A 20,707-nucleotide genomic window follows, 5' to 3' on the forward strand; every position below is an offset into this window, starting at 1 on the left:
ACCACTGTGGAGTCCTAAATGCTAAGTGAGTATCTGATGATGGCCCTGGAGTTTGGATCTGAGTACTGGGCTACACAGGCATTGTAGCATCAGTATTGTGTAATAAGATGGTGAAAAAGGAGTTAATAGACACAATGAATACTGAAATTCATCATGTTAGGTGCTATAATTTGGAAAGTTGACACTTGCATAACACTGGGATCCTGTTCTGAGCGACATGCAGAATGTTTGTAAGAGATGCCTCTTTTGTTGACAGGTTATTTTCAGATAACAAGTTGCGCTCAAGAGCTTTAAACGGAAGCAAGCGTTTTTTTGATCTTTCTTATGGGTAAATTAGAATATAAACTACATAATAGTGTAAATTCTGAGCTGAAATGATAAATAATAAAACAGCACATGCAGACAACTGTAAATGGTCTTTCTAGTACTGTACAACTTTTTAAGGCAAGCATTTCTTTTAACCAATACACAAGAACACATTATAAGAAACAACTCTAAAACAGTACAAAGGACAGAAAATGCAGTTTGTTCTCCAAATAACTGCAGTAGTGGAATTCATGCCAAGGGGATGGGCTTGGGGCATTTTTGTGGCAATATGTCATGCAACAGATTGTCAACTAAAAATGCACCAACTTACTCCAACAGTTGCCAGAGTCAATCTAAACAGTGTTATTTGTTATGGTTTGCTGTTGCTACGACAAGTCATCAGTATGGATCTAGTCATAAGCCTAATAAAACAAGTAGCACAGTTCTGTTACCTTTCTGATATCATTTAATACTTAGGGACCTATTTATCATTCTGTGGAAAGCATTGGAGAAAAACATCACCAGTGATGTTGACCATAGCAACCAATCAGCAATTAGATTTCACCTGCAAGTTAGAAAACAAAAGCAAAGCTCGTATTGATTGTGGTTTTCCACAAAATGATAAATAGCCCCCTAAGTATCAAATAATCACTTGGAAATATTCAAAGGTTTTATTTGATAACAGGTGCAGAGCATATATTGCACTAGTGAAAGTGCAAGGCACTGGTGCTTTATGGATGTAGCACTATAAGTGGTTATTCATATGAAAAAAACATGTAGTGTTTATTGTTGTATTGTTTAAAATGCAAAATAAAAACATTTAAAAAAAAAAAAAAGTGGTCATTTATGGCCAGATCTGCTCATTTGTCGAGGTCACCAAACAAACAGAAACGGGCCTGATTTGGACACCCATGTACTGGTTCATATCAGGTTGATCCAACTGACATAAATGTATAACAAGTACAGGTATGGGATCCATTATCCAGAAAGCCTTTCAAAAAATTGGAAGGCCATCTCCCATTATGAGCAAATAATTCAATTCATATTTTTATTGATTTTCTGTTTCTCTGGATTAATAAAATAATGCATTGTACTCCGTGGTAACTAAGCTGCATAAATAAATATTGGTGGTAACAAATTCCTACTGGTTTTTTTTTTAGTGTTTCAATGTTCTTTAGTACTGCATAAATCAATTTATGGTGGCAACACATTTCTACTTTTTTTTTTTTACCGTTTCAATGTTTCGAGTACATTTATGGTATGGTGATCCAAATTTTGGAAAGATTTCCTATCTTTCGGTCACTAAATCACAGATTAAGTACCAGAAGACAGAATGTACTGTAAGTGTTGTGATCTCAGACAGTTTATAATCTGCATCTGCAATTTTACTGTCTTTTTTGACCTTCATTAACCAGCCTTTCCCCCCCCCCCGCTCTATTAGGCCAGGGTTGTTAAAGTAACAGCTATATGCTGTGTACTGCTGGTTCCACTAACCCTCAGCAGCATCTGCTTGCATCTCGGTGACTCAATGATCTGCTTTCACTGATTCCTCTCTCCAATACGCCATTAATACAATATATATTAAAACTTTAAACAACAGTCAGTGAAACAACCAAATCAGGTTGTCTTAAAGCAGCTTTCTAGTGCATCCAGGGTCTCCTCTGCCACCCCCTCACCCCTCCTCGTCTCCCTCACACCCATAGCCCTCCCTCCCTCCTGACGTCAGCCTGCCTGTTCTCTCAGTCTTTTTTGAGCCTCTGCAGGGTGCTGTGTACAGTAGCAGGACCATGACTTCTCTCATACTGCTTTCCTTATGCCTGCTCTGCTGGAGAGGTAATGTGGATGCTTGTTTGGGAAGGGTGTTGCCATTATTTTTTTAAATGATCATCAGTAATTATAGCATCTGTATCTATTCCATAATATGCATAGGGCACTTAATCTGAATGTTTATCCTAGCCAGCAAGAATACAGCAGATCTGTTTAATACAGCATGTGTACCCCATTCAAGCAATATAAATGAGTAAGGAATGTTTTGGTATACAAGCTTATGGAACACAAGCTATCTGCCTGACACAGTTCAGATTCTTCTTTGGGGTGGGGGGGTTGAAATTTACCAACAGGGAAATTATCAAAATTAACATTTTTGATTGTGGAATATTTGGTTTTTAGTTTTACATTTGGCTGTTGTGCTGGTGCACGAATCTTGCCAGAATGTTGCTGCTGTTTTTGTATTGTAATTCGTGTTGGCATAGTGGTTAGGATTGATACAGTCAAATGCTGAGTTCTTGTGTTTAATTCCTATTTCTGCACTGTCTGCCAGTATGTTCTGTGTCTGTGTGGTTACCACAAAAAAAATCATACAGACAGGTTCATTGGCTCCTGAAGAAATGACTATAGTGAGTAAGTGCATGTTTGGGACTTGTAAACTCCGTCTGAATGATAATCTCTGTAAATCTCATTAAACACATTGGTGCTGTATAAATTACGGATAATAACAACTGGGTGCTAGTAAAGATGTTGTTACTGTGAATGAATGAGTTATTCCACGTGTGCTGTTGTTACTTGATATCATTCTTTACCATAGAACTTTATGCAGGAGGAACACATTATAGCAAAACAATACAACAGTGTGTGTGTATGGAAGCATCCTATATACATCTATGTCTTCATATACATATATTAAACAGAGTATGGGCTCTTTGTGGACTTCCATATAATGATTACACCCTGTTGATTGATTACATATGCATTCAGCATTTAGAAGTGGTTGAATATATAGGTGTGGGACAGTAAACATTTTCTTGCATATTGGTGGTCATTATTTTTGAGGTCTGAGATTTGGTGTCAAGTACATAGCTGTCTCCCTCCTCCTCCTCTGCCCCTTGCCCCCTCTCTCTCTAACACACAGTAGGCAAATTGTCTTAGTTTGTCTGGTTAGGATTCATATGAGGAAATCCCAAAGAAATCTCCCTCCATTATACAAAGGGTCCCACTGACCCTCTGCACTTTTCTTTCACATACCGTCATTAACATTGAAAATTAGTGACGTCAACAACCATCCTACCCAAACTGTTTCAATGCCTTTTATCATACCCGGAATTCCAGTGCCAATCCTAACGCTCCCTATAAATTTACACAGTGACCTCCCTTCATGGAGATAATTCCTCATAGCCCCATTATGAGGGATTCCCATATTCTGTATACTAGAATGGATCCACTTCCTTTCCAACCTTCATGGATTCTAATCCAATTTAGCTCTAATGACTCTGCAGGCTGAAATGTAGGCTCTTATGCTAGACATTTGTTACTCGAGTGCAAGTCAATTTATCTTCCAACACCTCAGTCAGGCACCAAACAGACTATTTTAACTCCAGGGCATGTACTAGGGAAAACCCCCCTTATTCTCGAATTCCAGTCCTGATGTATCAGTGGTAAATCACCAAAGTAAACAATTATATTAGTTCCAGTAGTGTTAAGTCTATCATTTCTTACTCAAATTGTTTTTTGTCCTGCCCTGGGGCATGCATATGAGCACTACTACTGTATGCAGTTGTAGCTTGGATACACATATGGGTTTTTCATTGTTGGATTTGTATGAAGTGATGTGATGTGAGCAACAACAGTGGAGATGGGCTTCTGCAATCTGTATCACACCTGTTGTTAGGTACAGGCACTTAAGTGTCTTGGCATGAACAACATACCTCCCAACTGTCCCGTTTTTAAAGGGACAGTCCCTCTTTTGACAGCTCAACCCGCAGTCCCTCATTTGTTCTAGTAAGTCCAGTTTTTCTCTGCAATGAACAGCCAAAAAAAGAGCCGAGAACAGCCACAGCTGAATATAAGATACTTTTGTAACAATTTCAAGATAAGCAAATAAGTAATTGTAACAATATAAGATAACCGGTCCCTTGTGAAATATTAGACTTACAGCTTACACCTTCATTAGCAAAACTGTAATAACTGGAAAAAAACACAGAAGTATGTTCAAACTTTCATAACCTGCCCAATTTTATAAAATGAACATAGTAATTAGCGGGTGTGGCCACAAAAATGGGTGTGGTAAAAAAAGTTGCCGCACTAGTTGCGGCTACTTTTTTGTCCCTCTTTTTATATACAATATGTTGTGAGGTATCGAACAGGGTTACACATATCTCACTGTTTGGCATAGTTTGCTGCACCCTCCATACCACACATAAAGTCAGAGCATTACTTAGACTGTAAGCTCTGTGGTGCAGGGACCTCCCTCCCACTGTGTCTCTTACCACATAACACTTAAGCTCTTTGTTCTGATATGAGCTCTGTGTAAATTCATTGTGTGATTTGTCTTCCCCGTGTATACTTTTATAGATATTGTACTTTTATATATTCTACTTTTAAGCATTGTACTGCGCTGTGCAGGGCCGGATTTACATAGTGGGCACCCCTAGGCCCACTGCCATTCGTCACCCCCTGTCCCCTCCCCTTTTATCATCTGGACTGGAGCAATGGGGATTGGCGCATAGGAAATTTAACAAAATGGTTGTATCTCCAGCACATCCCCAGTGTTTTTGAATCAATGTGGGTATGGTTGGGCAGCATGCCGCCCCCCTAAAACCCTGCCACCCTAGGCCCGGACCTAGGTGGCCTTTCCACAAATCCGGGCCTGGCGCTGTGGCTCCTTAACATCGCTTTACAAATAAAGTTATACATACATACAAGATGCCCTTTGCGCTCAATTATACTCGGTACAGGTACCAGGTACATAGTGTCCAGGACAATATTAGCACCAGATACTGGTAGAGTTGCCACCTTTTCTGGAAATAGAGACCAGCCTTTCTATATTTTATTAATAACAGTGGAATCCATCATTATTTTTACTGGTCAGGCTGGTAAAACACCGGCCAAGTGGCAACCCTAGGTTCCAGTGATTTATATAGAGACACACTATGCACTTTGTTCTACGTGCAGGTGCATAGTGTGTGAGTTGTTATGGTAAGACTAGCCTGCATAAAAAATGTCTTAATTATTAAATGACGGTCAGGAGTGCTTTTTCCGGATGTAATTACCACCATGTCACGGCTGCATTGTGAATTCTCCCCCGTGTAATATCCTCCAATTGTCTGGTTAATAGAATTTATTTCTGGGTGAGTGAGTATTGCCAGAATATGAGAGATCTACTGTGCTTTGTGGTAAAACTGGCTGCATGATCCAGTGGCCTGAGAGCCTGCTGTGAGTTATATCTGAGTCACAAAGAGAGAGGGGATATTAGAGATAAAGGTATCAGACCTGTTATCCAGAATACTTGGGACCTAGGGTTTTCTGAATAAGGAATCTTTCCGTTATTTGGATCTCCATACCTTAAGTCTACTAAAAACATTAAATTAACACAGTACGATAATTTTGCCTCCAGTAAGTGTTAATTACATCTCAGTTCAAAAGAACTGTTTTATTATTACAGAGAAAAGGAAAATCATTTCTATGGGATTTTTAAAAGCGTATTTATCAAATGGTGAACTTTCACTATCACCCATTGATAAATACGCCTTTAAATATCCAATAGAAAGTAATGGAGAGAGGCGGTCTTTCACTCTGCAGACTGTGGAGATCTCTAACTTAACTCTTTGATAAATCTACCCCTAATTCAAAGCTTTTTGGATAATGGGGTTCCAGATAAAAAATTCTTTATTGTTACCAGGATTAAACGGTATAGTTACTTTAATATCATTATCATATAGGCATTCTCTAGCCACTGTTATTCCTTATTAGTGATGAAAACTACAGGCTTCATTGTCACTTCCCGCTGATAGCAATAGGAAGCCCAATATGTCATTCTCAGCCTGCATTTGTTGCCCAAAAATGAGCCAGCTTGCTTAAAGCAACAATTGTTGGCAGAGGGCTACTTGAATCACTTCCTATTGCCGCCAGTTATCCAGGTGGTTTTGATGGCTGATATCTATTCTCCAGTGATGATCAAAATGTATGGCCCTAAAATTAACTTTTAGTGTTTTGTAACTAGAAATGTTAGCAATTTTCATCCCTTTACATGTTTATTTAGTGAATTTTAAACTGGAGTGAAAATAAAACAATAATATAATCCTGTTCAGTCCCAGTATCTAGAGAAAAAAGCAAATGACCCCCAAAATAGTCAGGGTGTCTCTTATGCCTTAAGCCTTAGAAAACCAGAGAGTGTTTTCTTATCAGTGTATTACTGCAGAATATGTCTCTAAGTTACCTTTAAAAGCATGGGATCTGTTCCATCATATATTAAATCAGTCAGACATGCATAAGTTCATGCCATGTACATCTGCATTCATTGCTTTCTTCCCCTTGCCTTATTTTAGCATTCATCTTGTTTTTTTTGCTAGGCTGACATTACCCTGTAAATGTGCTGCATATGTCTGTAGACCTAATAAATACTTGATAAGTGCTCTTTTAGTGCTTACCCCTAATAGAAATGCATTTGTTTACATGTCCCTCCCCCACACTAGGACTTTTAACACTACACCCCACCCCACCTTCCCGCAGCAAATGTGCTGTATACTCCAAAACACTGGCCTGCACTTATATACACACAAAGAGGCTCTTATCCTACTTTTACACACAAACATTGACATTGCTTTATAAATGGAGGACTCAATAGTGTTCCTCCCAAACCTCACAGTTCTTATAGTTCACCTGTCTATAAGTAACAGATACTATCGACACCATATTGCAATGATTCTCAATACAGAAGACCTTATATTGCCTATAGTGGTTTAAACCCTCATTTAAAATTGCAAGAACACTATTTTGGAAGCAATGATGCCAGTCAGAAAGGTTACTGGACCCATACATGGGCCCAATTAGGTTGAGGAAAAGCAGTTATACCATATCTCCCAACTGTCTCATTTTTCACGGAACACTTCCGATTTATACAGCTCAACCCGCAGTCACAGATTGTTACTGAAATGTCCTGAGTTTCTGTTTGATCTCCTGCACTGAACAGCCAGAAAAAGATACAATGTTTCTGAAATGTACTTAAATAGGAATCTTTTGGCAGAGAGCCCAGAATACTCGGCAGCTACATGTGTAACAATTTAAAAGAAAAGCAAAGATATAATTGTAACTATTTAAGATAAGCAGGTCTCTTGGGGAAATTGTGACTTGCAATTCACCTTCATTAACAAAACTGTAATACATAAAACCTGACCCATAGCCCCCAAAAATGTGTTCAAACTTTCCATAGTCTGCGACATTTTGTAAAATGTATGTGGTACTTAGGGGTGTGACCTTAAAATGGGTGTGGTCTCAAAAATTCTCCACGCTTCTCACAGCAGATCTTTCTGTTTTTCAAACGTTGGGAGGTATGAGTCAGATTGCGTAGTGGGTCCTAGCGAGTAGAAATGCGAATTGTGGGCCCGGGTCTAGTCCAGGTTTCAAAAATTGGTTCCTTGCAGGATTCTAAATTAAATGCTAATGCAATTATTAAGATTGCACACTGTAAGGCCATTCCAACATAAAATCTGGGGAAATAACATACATTGCAACTTGTTTGTGATTTACCAAAACAAATTGGAATGTGTGTCCAATATTGGTTCATTGTGAACAAGTTGTGCCAGCAATTAGATTGGAATTCTGGTATAACCGCTGCATTATGGGTAAGGGCCCTCAAGAGTAATACATAATTGCATGGCTCTCAGTCTACACACACATCTGCTTGCACACTGTTCAGCATCTATGGAACCTGTATTCCTCCTGCCATTCTTTCTAACCATGAAAAACACATCATGTGTTAATTGTGTGGAAATATATGGTGCAAAAACAAGAATGCCAGTGCATTATACACTTTTAAATATAAAGAAATGTGCATTTAAAAGTAGTTTTCAAGCTGATTCAACACAAAATTATGCAAAAACCTTACTAGTGGTGCCCATCTGTTCCACTTCCTGTTGCCTCCTTTCCCAAGTCTGTACAGGGAAGCAAGTGGCACTCAGCACACTGCACTGTAGGACAGGAACCAATCAGCGGCTAGGCTGACCTGATAGGGAACTGAAGCCTGTCTTTGCTTGTGTGACTGCAGGGCTGTGATTGGCTGTCCCCCTGCTAGTGTGTTTTTGGTAGGGATGCACCAAATCCAGGATTCGGTTCTTGATTCGGCCAACATTCGGCCTTTTTCAGCAGGATTCAGATTCGGCCTAATCCTTGTGCCTGGCCGACCGAATCCAAATCCTAATTTGCATATGCAAATTAGGGGCCGGGAGAGAAATAGTGTGACTTTTTGTCACAAAACAAGGAAGTAAAAAATATTTCCCCCTTCCCACCCCTAATTTACATATGCAAATTATGGTTCGGATTCGGTTCGGTATTCGGCCAAATCTTTCACGAAGGATTCGGGGGTGGATTCGGTGCATCCCTAATTTTTGGCAGGGACCGTTATGACACGCCCACCCCTCATATGAAACAGACAGGGACCATAGCACGGACTTTAGGGAGCTTCAATAAAGGGGCCATTTTTAAAGATAAAAATAATAATTTCATTATGAGGCTGATAGCACTGGGGGAGAATACACTTTTGAAACAAATCAGTGGCAAACTAGTGACACCATTACTACATCAGACATGTCAGCTCCCCAAATTTACCAGGGAATTACTTAGCTTTTTACCTCCACCACCTCTCCCATCACCATACATAATATCCCCAGGTTTTCCAACAGTAACAGTGTTTACTTCCTGTGCAACTATTTGGATTAGGTCCTAGCTCTTACTGTGGCTAAAAACAGCTTCAAATGCTTTTTCCCATAACAATTTAACAGCTTCCAAGCCAACTCTGTCCAATTATGTTGGTGCCACATAGACTTGCTTTCCAAGGAATGTTTACCATATGAAAAGGTCTGGATGCTAAGGCTCTCATAGAGCACACAGCATACCTCCCAACTGTCGCTTTTTCGGAGGGACAGTCCCTCTTTTGACAGCTCAACCCGCAGTCCCTCATTTGTACTGGAAAGTCCCTCTTTTCTCTGCACTGAACAGCCAGAAAAAGAAACAAAGTTTCTCACTTAATTGGCTTTTAGCAGAGAGCCCAGAACAGCTAACAGGTGCAAATAAGATACTTTGTAACAATTTTGAAACACAAAAACACAGTTTAGATAAGGAGAAATATTTTCAAACTTTCATAACCTGCCAAATTTTGTAAAACAAACATGGTAATTAGGGGGTGTGGCCACAGAAAGGGGTGTGGTCAAACAATTTGCTGCGCTACGTGCGGAAAAAAAAATTTTGTCCCTCTTTTTACTTCCAAAATGTTGGGAGGTATGTACACAGACCAAATGTAACCCTTTAGCCATCAAATGGTCAGCTCAAATCCAGGTTAACGAGATATTGGAGAATGGAGAGAAACATTTTTTTATCAGAGATTAAGCTAGCGAGGGAATCTTGTTTATTTCCACACATACTCAATTAAACAAGAATAGTAATTATGGTAAACCACTTTCCATAAAAACAAGGCAGTGGCCTTTACACTGAGAATTTGTTCACAACAGCACTGAAATATATTGGATAGGAACGGTGGGAATTATTACTTGCATGGCATAAATAGCTAAATCAGGTGGCTATGTATAACATAAATCTGAGGGTATTGAGTGGCAATTGCCAGCAGTCTAGGAGCCATTGCTACTGCAAGGTATGTTTTTTCCCAGGCCATAAACATTTGGTAGATACTTCTGCAGCTTATTAAGGCCATGTTAAAAGAGAAGGAAAAATCAATGGCGGAATCAACACCCATCCCAAACCTATTAAAATCCTGCTTTCCCCTAGTAAATGTGTTTATGTATTTGCCATAAATGAGTAAAATGAGTGAAACATCCATTATGCATGATTGGAGCCTAACGACCTCAGCTGCATTATTTAAATATTCCTGCATCTCCTGTCCTCACTAATAATCACTTATAATACACAAAAGCCATGAATATCTTGTAAATTATATCCTTATAAACGGTGAGTTCTAATGTCATCAGTTATAAACGGTGAGTAGTGATGTCATTTCTGTCACATGACTCACTGAAACTTGTGTATTATAATAAATAAAGTACCCCCTGTTGCAAAATATGAGGATATTAGAAGTTACCTTGAAGTTCCATGACCTGTATAAAAACACTCGGCCTTCGGCCTCATGTTTTTATATGGTCATGAAACTCCTCGGTAACTTTATTCACTATATAATACACAAAAGCCATGAATATCTTGTAAATTATATCCTTATAAACGGTGAGTTCTGATGTCATCAGTTATAAACGGTGAGTTCTGATGTCATTTCTGTCACATGACTCCCTAAAACATGTGTATTATAATAAATAAAGTACCCCCAGTTGCAAAATATGAGGATATTAGAAGTTACCTCGGAGTTCCATGACCTGTATAAAAACACTCGGCCTTCGGCCTCGTGTTTTTATATGGTCATGAAACTCCTCGGTAACTTATAATATCCTTATATTTTACAAGAGGGGGTACTTTATTCACTATATATTCACATTCATGTAAATCTTAAAGGGGAATTATCAATATTATTTTAAAAACCCCTTTAGATTGTAAATTCTTGTTTCAAATAACATTTTATAATTGTTGTTTTTACAGTTGTTTATATGTTTATGGCTGATGCCATTTCTGGGGCTGTTGTCACCTAAACCAGAAGCAGAAGCCCTTTTATAAAAGAAATTAGAAATGACCAGGGACAACTGTTTATCACCCTGGCTATTGGCAAAAATGCCCCTACAGTCAACTACTGACAATTAACTATGAACAGTAAGATATGTATATGTATAAAAATGTATAAGAAAAAAAAATAAAACCTGTATATGAAAGAGGATTATTAAAATGGAAGTTGTAATTAGGGATGCACTGAATCCACTATTTGGGATTCGGCCGAATTCCAGAATCCTTGGTGAAAGATTTGGCCGAATGCTGAACCGAATCCGAAATTAGGGGCAGGAAAGGAAAAAGTGGAAAAAATTCTTCTTTTGTGACGAAAAATCACGTGATTTCCCAATCGCCCCTAATTTATATATGCAAATTAGGATTCGGATTCAGTTCAGCCAGGCACAAGGATTCGGCCGAATCCGAATCATGCTGAAAAAGGCTGAATCTTGGCCGAATCCCGAACCGAGTCCTGGATTCAGTGCATCCCTAGTTGTAATACAGGTATGGGATCCGTTATCTGGAAATCCATTAGCCAAAAAGATCCAAATTACGGAAAGGCCGTCTCCCATAGACTCCATTTTATCCAAATAATCCACATATTTAACAATTTTTTTTTCTCTGTAATAATAATAAAGCAATATCTTGTACTTGACCCAAACTAAGATATAATTAATGCTTATTTGAAGCAAAATCAGCCTATTCAGTTTACATTGATTTTCTAGAAGATTTAAGGTATGAAGATTCAAATTACGGGAAATCCTCAGGTTCCGAGTATTCTAGGTAACAGGTCCCATACCTGTAGTGCTACTAGCAATACACCTCCAGATGGCAACCCTAGCAACAGATTTGACATCTACATTATAACAAAACTAAAATATATATTGTTTTTTTTCATTGTGTTATTGTGAGATTTGTGATTAGGTGAGAGGAAATGATGCTTGTGTGTACAAACCCTTGCCTGGCCTGTATGCATAAGAGACTTATCATTGTGCTCCCTAGCCAAGAACTTCTATACATACATTCACTACACTCAAACTTGATACATCCCGCCCCAATCTAATTCAAAACCACTCTCCCTTACTACCCTCATATTTCGTTGCCCCTTATAGATTGCATGGCAACATTCTCACAAATATTATAAGGCTTTTTGGTCCTAACCTTTTAAACTGTCAGTGATTTGGGGCATACAAGATTGTGAGGAGGGGGGTTCCCTGTCAAAGGTTCCTTGTGTGCAAGTGAAACATATCTTGTTATTAAGCCTTGCAGCAGCTGGATAGATTCCCAAGGACCACTGAATACAGGACTTCCATTATACAGGAAAAGTTAGGAGGGGAATATAGGGAGAAGCAGACAGGAAGGGAGGGGAAGGAAAAGGAAGAGTTGGGGAGAGGGAAATAAGTTGAGCGGGAAGATAGAGAATAGGGGTGGCTGACAAGGTAGGAAGGTTAGACCCCTTTACATACGTCCAGTGTCAGACTGAGACACCAGGGGCCCACCCAAAAACCTTTGACTAGGGGCCCACCAATTAATCTTAGACCAGGGGCCCACTCTTAGTACTATTATTCTTCCTTTCCTCACTCATTTGTTCTCCTTTTCTTTCCATACTATAATCTATTATATATAGAATAGATATATAATTGTTAGTAAAAAGCACAAGCCAAAAATCTGAATCTATACCCCTCTATCCTCCCCCCTGCACTGGATCCCTCCTCACTTTCTCATATTACACCCCAATAAGCCCTCTGACTTCTCACCTTTCCTGACCCCATAGCACACAGCTCCTACAGTGCCTCTAAATACTAATCTATACAGAGATGTGACTGCAGCGTGTTTCTTCTTTCTTTATTGCTTTTATTTTTTATATTTTATTGCTAGTGTTTGGGGATTCAGTGGAAATATATGTTGTTAAAAAACAGGTGAATCCTCATCTACATGTAATTTGTGCACATTCACCCTCAGTCATGTTCAGAAAACAACCTTGTTCACTCCATAGGAAGATAGTCAGTTAATAAACATCTTACAGCCTATATTGTTATTCTACTGAGCTTGTTACAAAAATATTATATGAGGATGATGATGATGATAATGATTACAGGTATGGGATCCATTATTCGGAAACCCTTTATCCAGAAAGCTCTGAATAACAAAAAGGCCATCTCCCATAGACTCCATTATAATTAAATAATCCAAATTTTTAAAAATAATTTCCTTTATCTCTGTAATAATAAAACAGTACCTTGTACTTGATCCCAACTAAGATGTAATTAGTCCTTATTGGAAGCAGAACCAGCCTGGGTTTATTTCTTGTTTACATGATTTTCTGGTAGACGTGAAGTATGAAGATCCAAATTACGGAAAGATCCATTATCCAGAAAACCCCAGGTCCCAACCATTCTGGATAACAGATCCCATACTTGTATTATTATTATTATTATTATTATTATTATTATTAAAATAAGCCTGAATAAAGAGTCAAAGTTCTGAATGACTGAGCCTTTAAGGAGGGATACATATATGAATGGCAAATTCATTATTCCAAACTTAAAACTTTTCAGCAAATACTTTTTGCATTTGAGGCATTATGGAAGTTTTGGGAAAACTGCATAAATACATGCGGAGAATCTAATGTTGGAGTCAGCTGCATGCATATTACCCCACAGCCAAGACCTGTCACTAACTTTGGGTTTAAATGGATGTTTAAAGGTGATGTTAACCCAAAAATATGTTGTCCAATAAAGAAAATATGATTATAAACAACTTTTACAGTATATATGAATTACACCAACTCCATGCAACTCCATTAAGCCCCAATGCTCAGGCTGTGCAGGGCATATAGGTGCAAGGGAGCCCTGGAATAAACACTTGCCTTGAGTAAGTGATATTTATTATATGTCACTTATATATGTTCATATTGATTTTACAAAGATTTACTCACCATCTGTGTTGCGAACACAGGTCCCTGCTCAGCATTCCTGATCATCGGGGCTGGAGTTAGAGGAGGTAGCAGAAGGATGTTCACAGGGTGCACCATTGCCTCCTAGGCATGTGCCTATCTACCCCTAGTTATGGCCCAAAGACTGGGTTTAACTTTTCTATGGGTCCAAAACTTAAGCATAAATCTTCAGCAAAAGCTCAGCAGGACTGCTGTATGTTGTATGTGTACATCTTTGCAGTGATCCTCTTTCAGGAGGCCATCAAGGGTCTGGGGTCCCCAGACAGATTTATATACTGTCATGTTCATACATATCACTTTACACTTCAAGAGCAGTCAGCAGTCAATATAACCTCCTACCGTTTTTTATAAGCAATTTAAATAAATGTTCTTTTGTACTATACTGCTCAGGGACTGGGCAGACATTTCATTTCTAAAACCTATGATTATTTTTAGGTAGCCACCTATCTGGGTTTAACTAAAGGTGAAGGGGCCCAAACTGTAATTCCACACAGGGCATTACTTATAAGTGTGTCTGCCTCTGTTGCTGCTTCTTAACTAAGCCTGTCCATATGTGTTTGTGTGTTTGTTATGTGTTTATAAATAAGTCGTTACGCTGTCTTTTTCAGATTCTTTGGGGCAGACAGATGATCCACCGCAGGTTAAAGAGGCACAAGTGGGTGAAACCATTACGTTGCACTGCCGTTCAGACAAGGATGGAGAGTCCAACAACAAAACCCTGGAATGGCGCATTGTAAGTGCCTATAGTAAAATCTGAAAGTATGCATTGCAGCAGTGGCATAACTGGATTTTAAGAGGTCCCACAACAAATTATTTTTCAGGCTCCCAAAATGTCTAGGGGTTGACCTGTTTTACCAATATTCATTGAAATTGTACATGAATGGGGGCCTCATGGGACCCTATACCTTCTGCTTCCTCTGTAGTTATGCCCCTGCATTGCAGCCTACCAAGCCAGAACACACATTTCTACAGATGTCGTTTTAATTATGGTCACACAGAAGTTATTCCAATATGGTAAATGATACTGCCAAAGAATGGTATCCATCCTACAATTATTTCAGCATTCATAGCAGATGTATACATTCATTTTTTATCTGTGTGCCAGTGTAGAATGCTGAACAGCAAGGTTCATGGGCATAATATTTGGTGACCTGATGTTAGTTACTACTTTACTACCTAACACTATCATACTTGCCCAATACTACTGAGCCAGCAGGCCCCCAATTTTTATCCCATTCATCACCTTCCCAAAAAGTATAACGGGGCCTCAAAGAAAAAAGAAAGAAATGCATGCATGAGCACACACCTGACCCACCCAGCCAATCCCATTATTCCAAACCTTAATGGAACCCAAACCTCAGTATTCCCTACTATCACACAGTACATGGAACATTAGTGTAGGCAACTGCCTTGGTGAACCGTGGCTAAAGGTGTAAACTGTGATTTGCCAAAATTATGGGCTATAATAAATCATCTTAGCAATACAGCACAGGCATTCTAGAAAATTACCCTAGCACTTGTGCTTTTGGTAAGTTAGAATGTTTTAGCATTTTAGCATGATGTTTGTGTTACATAATAGGATAATGACTACTGCTGAGTGCTTAGGCCAGAGAAGTGACCCTTTAGTAGCTGAAGCCTCCTCTCTCCTCATTCTCTTACAGGCTGTTCTTGGCTTAGGCTGTAAGGCAGTTCATGTGCTAGTTGTGAGCATTATGCCAAGCTGTAGCAGTAATGCATCTAAAAGCTAATTTATGGAAGATTCTGGCAAGGGTTGAGCCTGAGAGACATTTTAGTATGTTGCTCTGAGCGTTCAAGCCAAATATTTACATACATTTTTTATATAAAGCATTTCCTGGAATATTGATCAATTGCTAGAGGGAGGTTTGAAAGAAGATTTCCATCCTTTCAGACTCTGCTTTGGGTTTTATCTTCTTCCTTCTATTTAAAATCTTAGTTTTTTAAGAGAAGCCACTCTGAATATAGGGGGCCCCTTGGGTGCAAAGATAATTTCTGATATAATTATAGATAAAAGCAGGACTTAAACATGGCACCTGCAATAACAATTACATGATATAGTAATCAAAGGACTTTTAACCTGGCTAAAGAGGATGTGGCCCAAATTAACATGCCCATGGAGTACATTGTATTATTGCTTACTGCCTTGATTTTATTATAATTCACCCTGTAATCGTGGAGTATACTGAATAACCAACTCACTGTGTGATAAAAGCAGGGCTTCTTTGGATTTTTCTGTATACCATAAGGTATTTAGTCCCTAATGGGTTGTACATTCCAACTGTTTGTACGTATCTTTGCTAAGCTAAATACAACAGCCTTTAAGTAGATTTTTGTGCCTTAAAAAACACAAAAATACCTCATAGGCTACTTAGCAACCTACTAGTGTAGAATTCTCATATGTCTCTTACAATTCACCCGGTACCAAAAGTAGAGAATTGTTTTCTCTCATGGGGACATGGGAGTTTACATTCTAGATGAAATATCTCAAAACTGCTGTTGGGCACCACCTGCAGCTCATTCTGTTGAACTGCCCATTCCCTGTTCCAGTCTAATACAAAAATTTAATACCATTCATTTTAATCTGTTTTATTAAAGGAAAACTATACCCACCAAACAATGCAGGTCTCTACAAAAAGATATTGCATAAAACAGCTCATATGTAAAACCCTGCTTCGTGTATATAAACCAGTTTCATATTTATATACTTTTCTAGTAGTATGTGCCATTGGGTAATCATAAATAGAAAATTGGCATTTTAAAAAAAAGGGCCGCCCCCTGGAATCGTACGATTCACTGTTCACACAAACATGCCAACAACCCATACTTGTTAGGTCACATGAGCCAATTAACAGACAGAGTTGTGTCTTTCGCTTCCACACTTCTTCCTGCTACAGTTAGAGCTGCAGTATTTCTGGTCAGGTGATCTCAGAGGCAGCACACAGACCATCACGAAATGGTGGCTCAAGGCAAGAGATGTAAAAGGGCAAGATTTACCTTAATATATATTCCAGTTTGGTAAGATTCTTTAATATGCCACTTAATATGATATAAACTCTGTTGCTTAAGTATTCATTTTGGGAGTATAGTTTTCCTTTAATAAAAGAGAGTTTTACTTATGCAGGAAATCAATGTGTAATATTAAATAAAGTAATGCAGGTTTGGGGGAAAACCATACTTAAATATGTACAATTATGCTTTGGATGTATCCGACTGAAGATCTTTCCCATTTGGTTGAAATGTTTTCTTTCTTTGCCCCTAGAAAAAAAATACAGAGAAGGTTATTTATCGCAGAGGTCCAGATGGGCTCTCTGAGCAGGATCATGAGCTGGGGGAGCGAATGAGTGTGGACGAACATTTCACGTTAGAGATAACAAATATCCGTGTCCAAGATGAAATGATATTTATTTGCAGTGTGCAAGATACCAAAGAACTATGGGAGCACACTGTGCAGTTATTCGTTTTCAGTGAGTATGGAGTATGATGAGAGGGAAATGAAGCTTGAAACCTGGTGTGTTCAATTCATGCAGCTTTGTATTTATAGGGTACAGGCAGGTCTCTCCATTCTAAAGTGCAAAGATATCCAGCAATTTAGAAAAATACAGGAAAGCAACCAGGTGCTCCTGTTTTTCCCTTTTTACCCTGCCCTGTACTTAATAAATTAAACTCTCCAAAGTTTTTTCTGGTATGGCTTCTGGAGGGGCCTATGTATTATCTACATTTTAACTGAACTGAAACAGGGTGGGACTTGGTTGAAAAATCAGATGTAAGATTGTTGAACACAGCAGAACAGATTGAAAATGCAGGTAAGGTATCCATTATCCAGAAACCCATTATCCAAAAAGCTCTGAATTATGGGACAGTCATCTCCCATAGACACCATTTTAATGAAATAATTCAAAATTTTAAAGGGGTGGTTCACCTTCAAGTTAACGTTTAGTATGTTATAGAATGGCCAGTTCTAAGCAACTTTTCAATTAGCCTTCATTATAGTTTTTGAATTAATTGCCTTTCTCTTCTAACCCTCTCCAGCTTTCAAAAGGGGTCACTGACTCCATTTAAACAACACATGCTCTAAAAGGCTATACATATATTGTTATTGCTACTTTTTATTACTCATCTTTCTATTCAGGACCCTCCTATTCATATTCCAGCCTCTCATTTAAATAAATACATGGTTGCTAGGATTAGCTGGATCCTAGCTACCAAATAGCTGAAATTGCAAACTGGAGAGCTGAATAAAAGGCTAAATAACTCAAAAGCCACAAATAATAAAATATGAAAACGAATTGTAAATTGTCTCAGAATATCATTCTCTACGTCATACTAAAAGTTAATTTAAATGTGAAAAACCCCTTTAAAACATATTTCCTTTTTTCTCTAATATTAAAACAGTACCTAAGATATTATAACTTACATGTAATTAATCCTTATTAGAGGCAAAACAATCCTATTGGGTTTAAATAATGTTTACATGATTTTTTAGTAGATGTAGGGTATGGAGATCAAAATTATAGAAAATTACTAGAAAAGCCCAGGTCCCAAGCATTCTGGGTAACAGGTCCCATACCTGTACACTATAAATAGAAGAGAAATAATCAGTGTAACAAATAAACATAATCATTTCCATTTCTGAAATTACTAGGATCTAGTAAGTAAAGAAGACAGGAGTTTCTTTGTTTGCATTATATTATTTCCAGGAATCTTTTACCAGTGAAGGACCAGATTTGCAGCTCCCACTCTTAAATAAATTTTATATAGCACAGCATCGGTAGCATTTTACAGAGATGATTAAACGTTGATATTAGTCCCTGTCCCTATACAGCTTGCAATCTCCACCCAAGAATACAGTTGGTGTGTAGGAAGGGAGTGTGTGAGTTATAATTCTGCATGAATATGACATTCCACAGACAAGATCAGGGTTGAACTTCACCTTATCTTTTTGTTTTGTTTTTTCAGAGAAACCAGAACCCCCAGAAATTGTAATGACAGAAAGCAACTTCCGCTCAACAAATGACATATCTGAGGTACGAATGCTAGGCAGATTAAAACAGAAACTGGGGAAAATGAAGTCAAGGGTTGAAGCCCTGGTTTAAAGAAGTAGGAATCTTGTGAAAATACAGTAATAATCTTTCATTAACGCAATTATTTATTTGTATTCATATTTGTATTGCACCAGTGTCACCTGCAACACTGGAATATTTGCGATGGACGGAAGTAGGGTCAATTTAGACAGGTAAAAACCACAATAAATGATGTTGCAATAATCAAGACTGGTGTGTAAAGAATGGTCAAAACACTGGTAATTTACTTAGAAGCCAACTTACTCATTTTCAAGGTAAAAAAAACCGAGCAACACAACTCATGCAACATTTTTCTTCAAATGGTACCTTATTTAAAGGGGTGGTTCACCTTTAAGTTAGCTTTTTGTATGTTGTAGAATGGCTAATTCTAAACAACTTTTCTGTTGGTCTTCATTGTTTATTTTTTATAGTTTATTAATTATTTGTCTTCTTCTGACTCATTCCAGCTTTCAAATGGGGGTCACTGACACCATCCAAAAAAAAAACAAATGCTCTGTAAAGCTACACATTCATTGTTATTTATTAATCATCTTTATATTCAGCTCTCTCCTATTCACATTCTAGTCTCTTATTCAGATTAATGCATGGTTGCTACGGTAATTTGGACCCTAGAAACCACAGGGGAGCTGCTGAATGAAAAGCTAAATAATTCAAAACCCAGAAATAGTAAAAAATTAAGACCAATTGCAAATTGTCTAAGGGTCGAAGAGAATTCAAAGGAATTTTCAAAGTAAAAAAATTCGAAATTTGAAGTAATTTTTTGGATACTTCAACCATCAAATAGAATACTACGACTTCGAATTAACTTTGAATTCGATTGGAAGTAAAATAATTGGAATATTCGAATATTCGATAATTGAAGTACTGTCTCTTTAAAAAAACTTCGACTTCAATAGTTCGCCAAATTAAACCTGCCGATATGCTATGTTAGCCTATGGGGGCCTTCTAATGCATTTTCACACATCGAAGTAAAATCGTTTGATCGTACGCTAAAATCGTTCGAATCGTTTTTACTTCAATCGTTCGATGGCCAAATTCGGTAAAAAATCCTTCGACTTCGATATTCGAAGTCAAAGTATTTTAATTCGATGGTCGAATTTCGAATTATTTTGTACTTCGAAATTTGACCCTTGATAATTCTGCCCCTTGAAGTTTACTCTGTTAAACTGAACAACCCCTTTAAGAAAGACAGCAACAAAATATTGCCACGTGCATTTTTCAGCAGGTTTTACATTGTTCCATTAATTTTCAACAAGGCTAAACAACTTGAATGTTTTAATGAACTGGGAAAATAAAGAGACAATTCCCTCGTCAGCTTTTACTTGCTAAGTTTTTTCTGACAATTTCGTGGGTTGTTTTTTTTTTTAATAAATGCCTACTATTCAAGATTCAGAACTATATATATTTGTATATTATGTTGGCATTTTTTCACTGTGCTTGTGTCTGTTCCCTTCTTGACAACTGGTCCTGTCCTGGCTTATACTATAATTGTGGTTCTAGCTTTGTACCATATCTGGGTAGCTCAGACTTTTTTTTTTTGCCAGGACTGGACTAGTGTTTTTCATGCAGCCCCATGCTGCCATACTGCTCATCTGGCCTCTGTTACCTCTGTAAATCGTTGCACAGACCTTGGGCTTATCACATAGTATAAAGAGTATGCACTATTGCACACTCTGCAACAGTGTTAAACACCCTGTAT

General features: G+C 38.1%; 1 protein-coding gene across 1 annotated transcript in view; it reads left to right on the forward strand.

The window, feature by feature from the left end:
- The first annotated feature begins 2,056 nt into the window (after nt 1-2,056).
- The window catches only part of mcam.L (melanoma cell adhesion molecule L homeolog), a 39,765-nt gene continuing 21,114 nt past the window's right edge, over nt 2,057-20,707 (forward strand). Inside the window, exons 1-4 of the mRNA XM_018225783.2 lie at nt 2,057-2,139; nt 14,518-14,642; nt 17,187-17,391; nt 18,884-18,951. Of these exons, the coding sequence (XP_018081272.1) occupies nt 2,094-2,139; nt 14,518-14,642; nt 17,187-17,391; nt 18,884-18,951 (444 nt within the window). The 5' untranslated portion in view covers nt 2,057-2,093. The remainder of the gene's footprint in view (nt 2,140-14,517; nt 14,643-17,186; nt 17,392-18,883; nt 18,952-20,707) is intronic.

The sequence above is a fragment of the Xenopus laevis genome, chromosome 7L, assembly GCF_017654675.1.
Source record: "Xenopus laevis strain J_2021 chromosome 7L, Xenopus_laevis_v10.1, whole genome shotgun sequence".
In the NCBI taxonomy this organism is placed as follows: Eukaryota; Metazoa; Chordata; class Amphibia; order Anura; family Pipidae; genus Xenopus; species Xenopus laevis.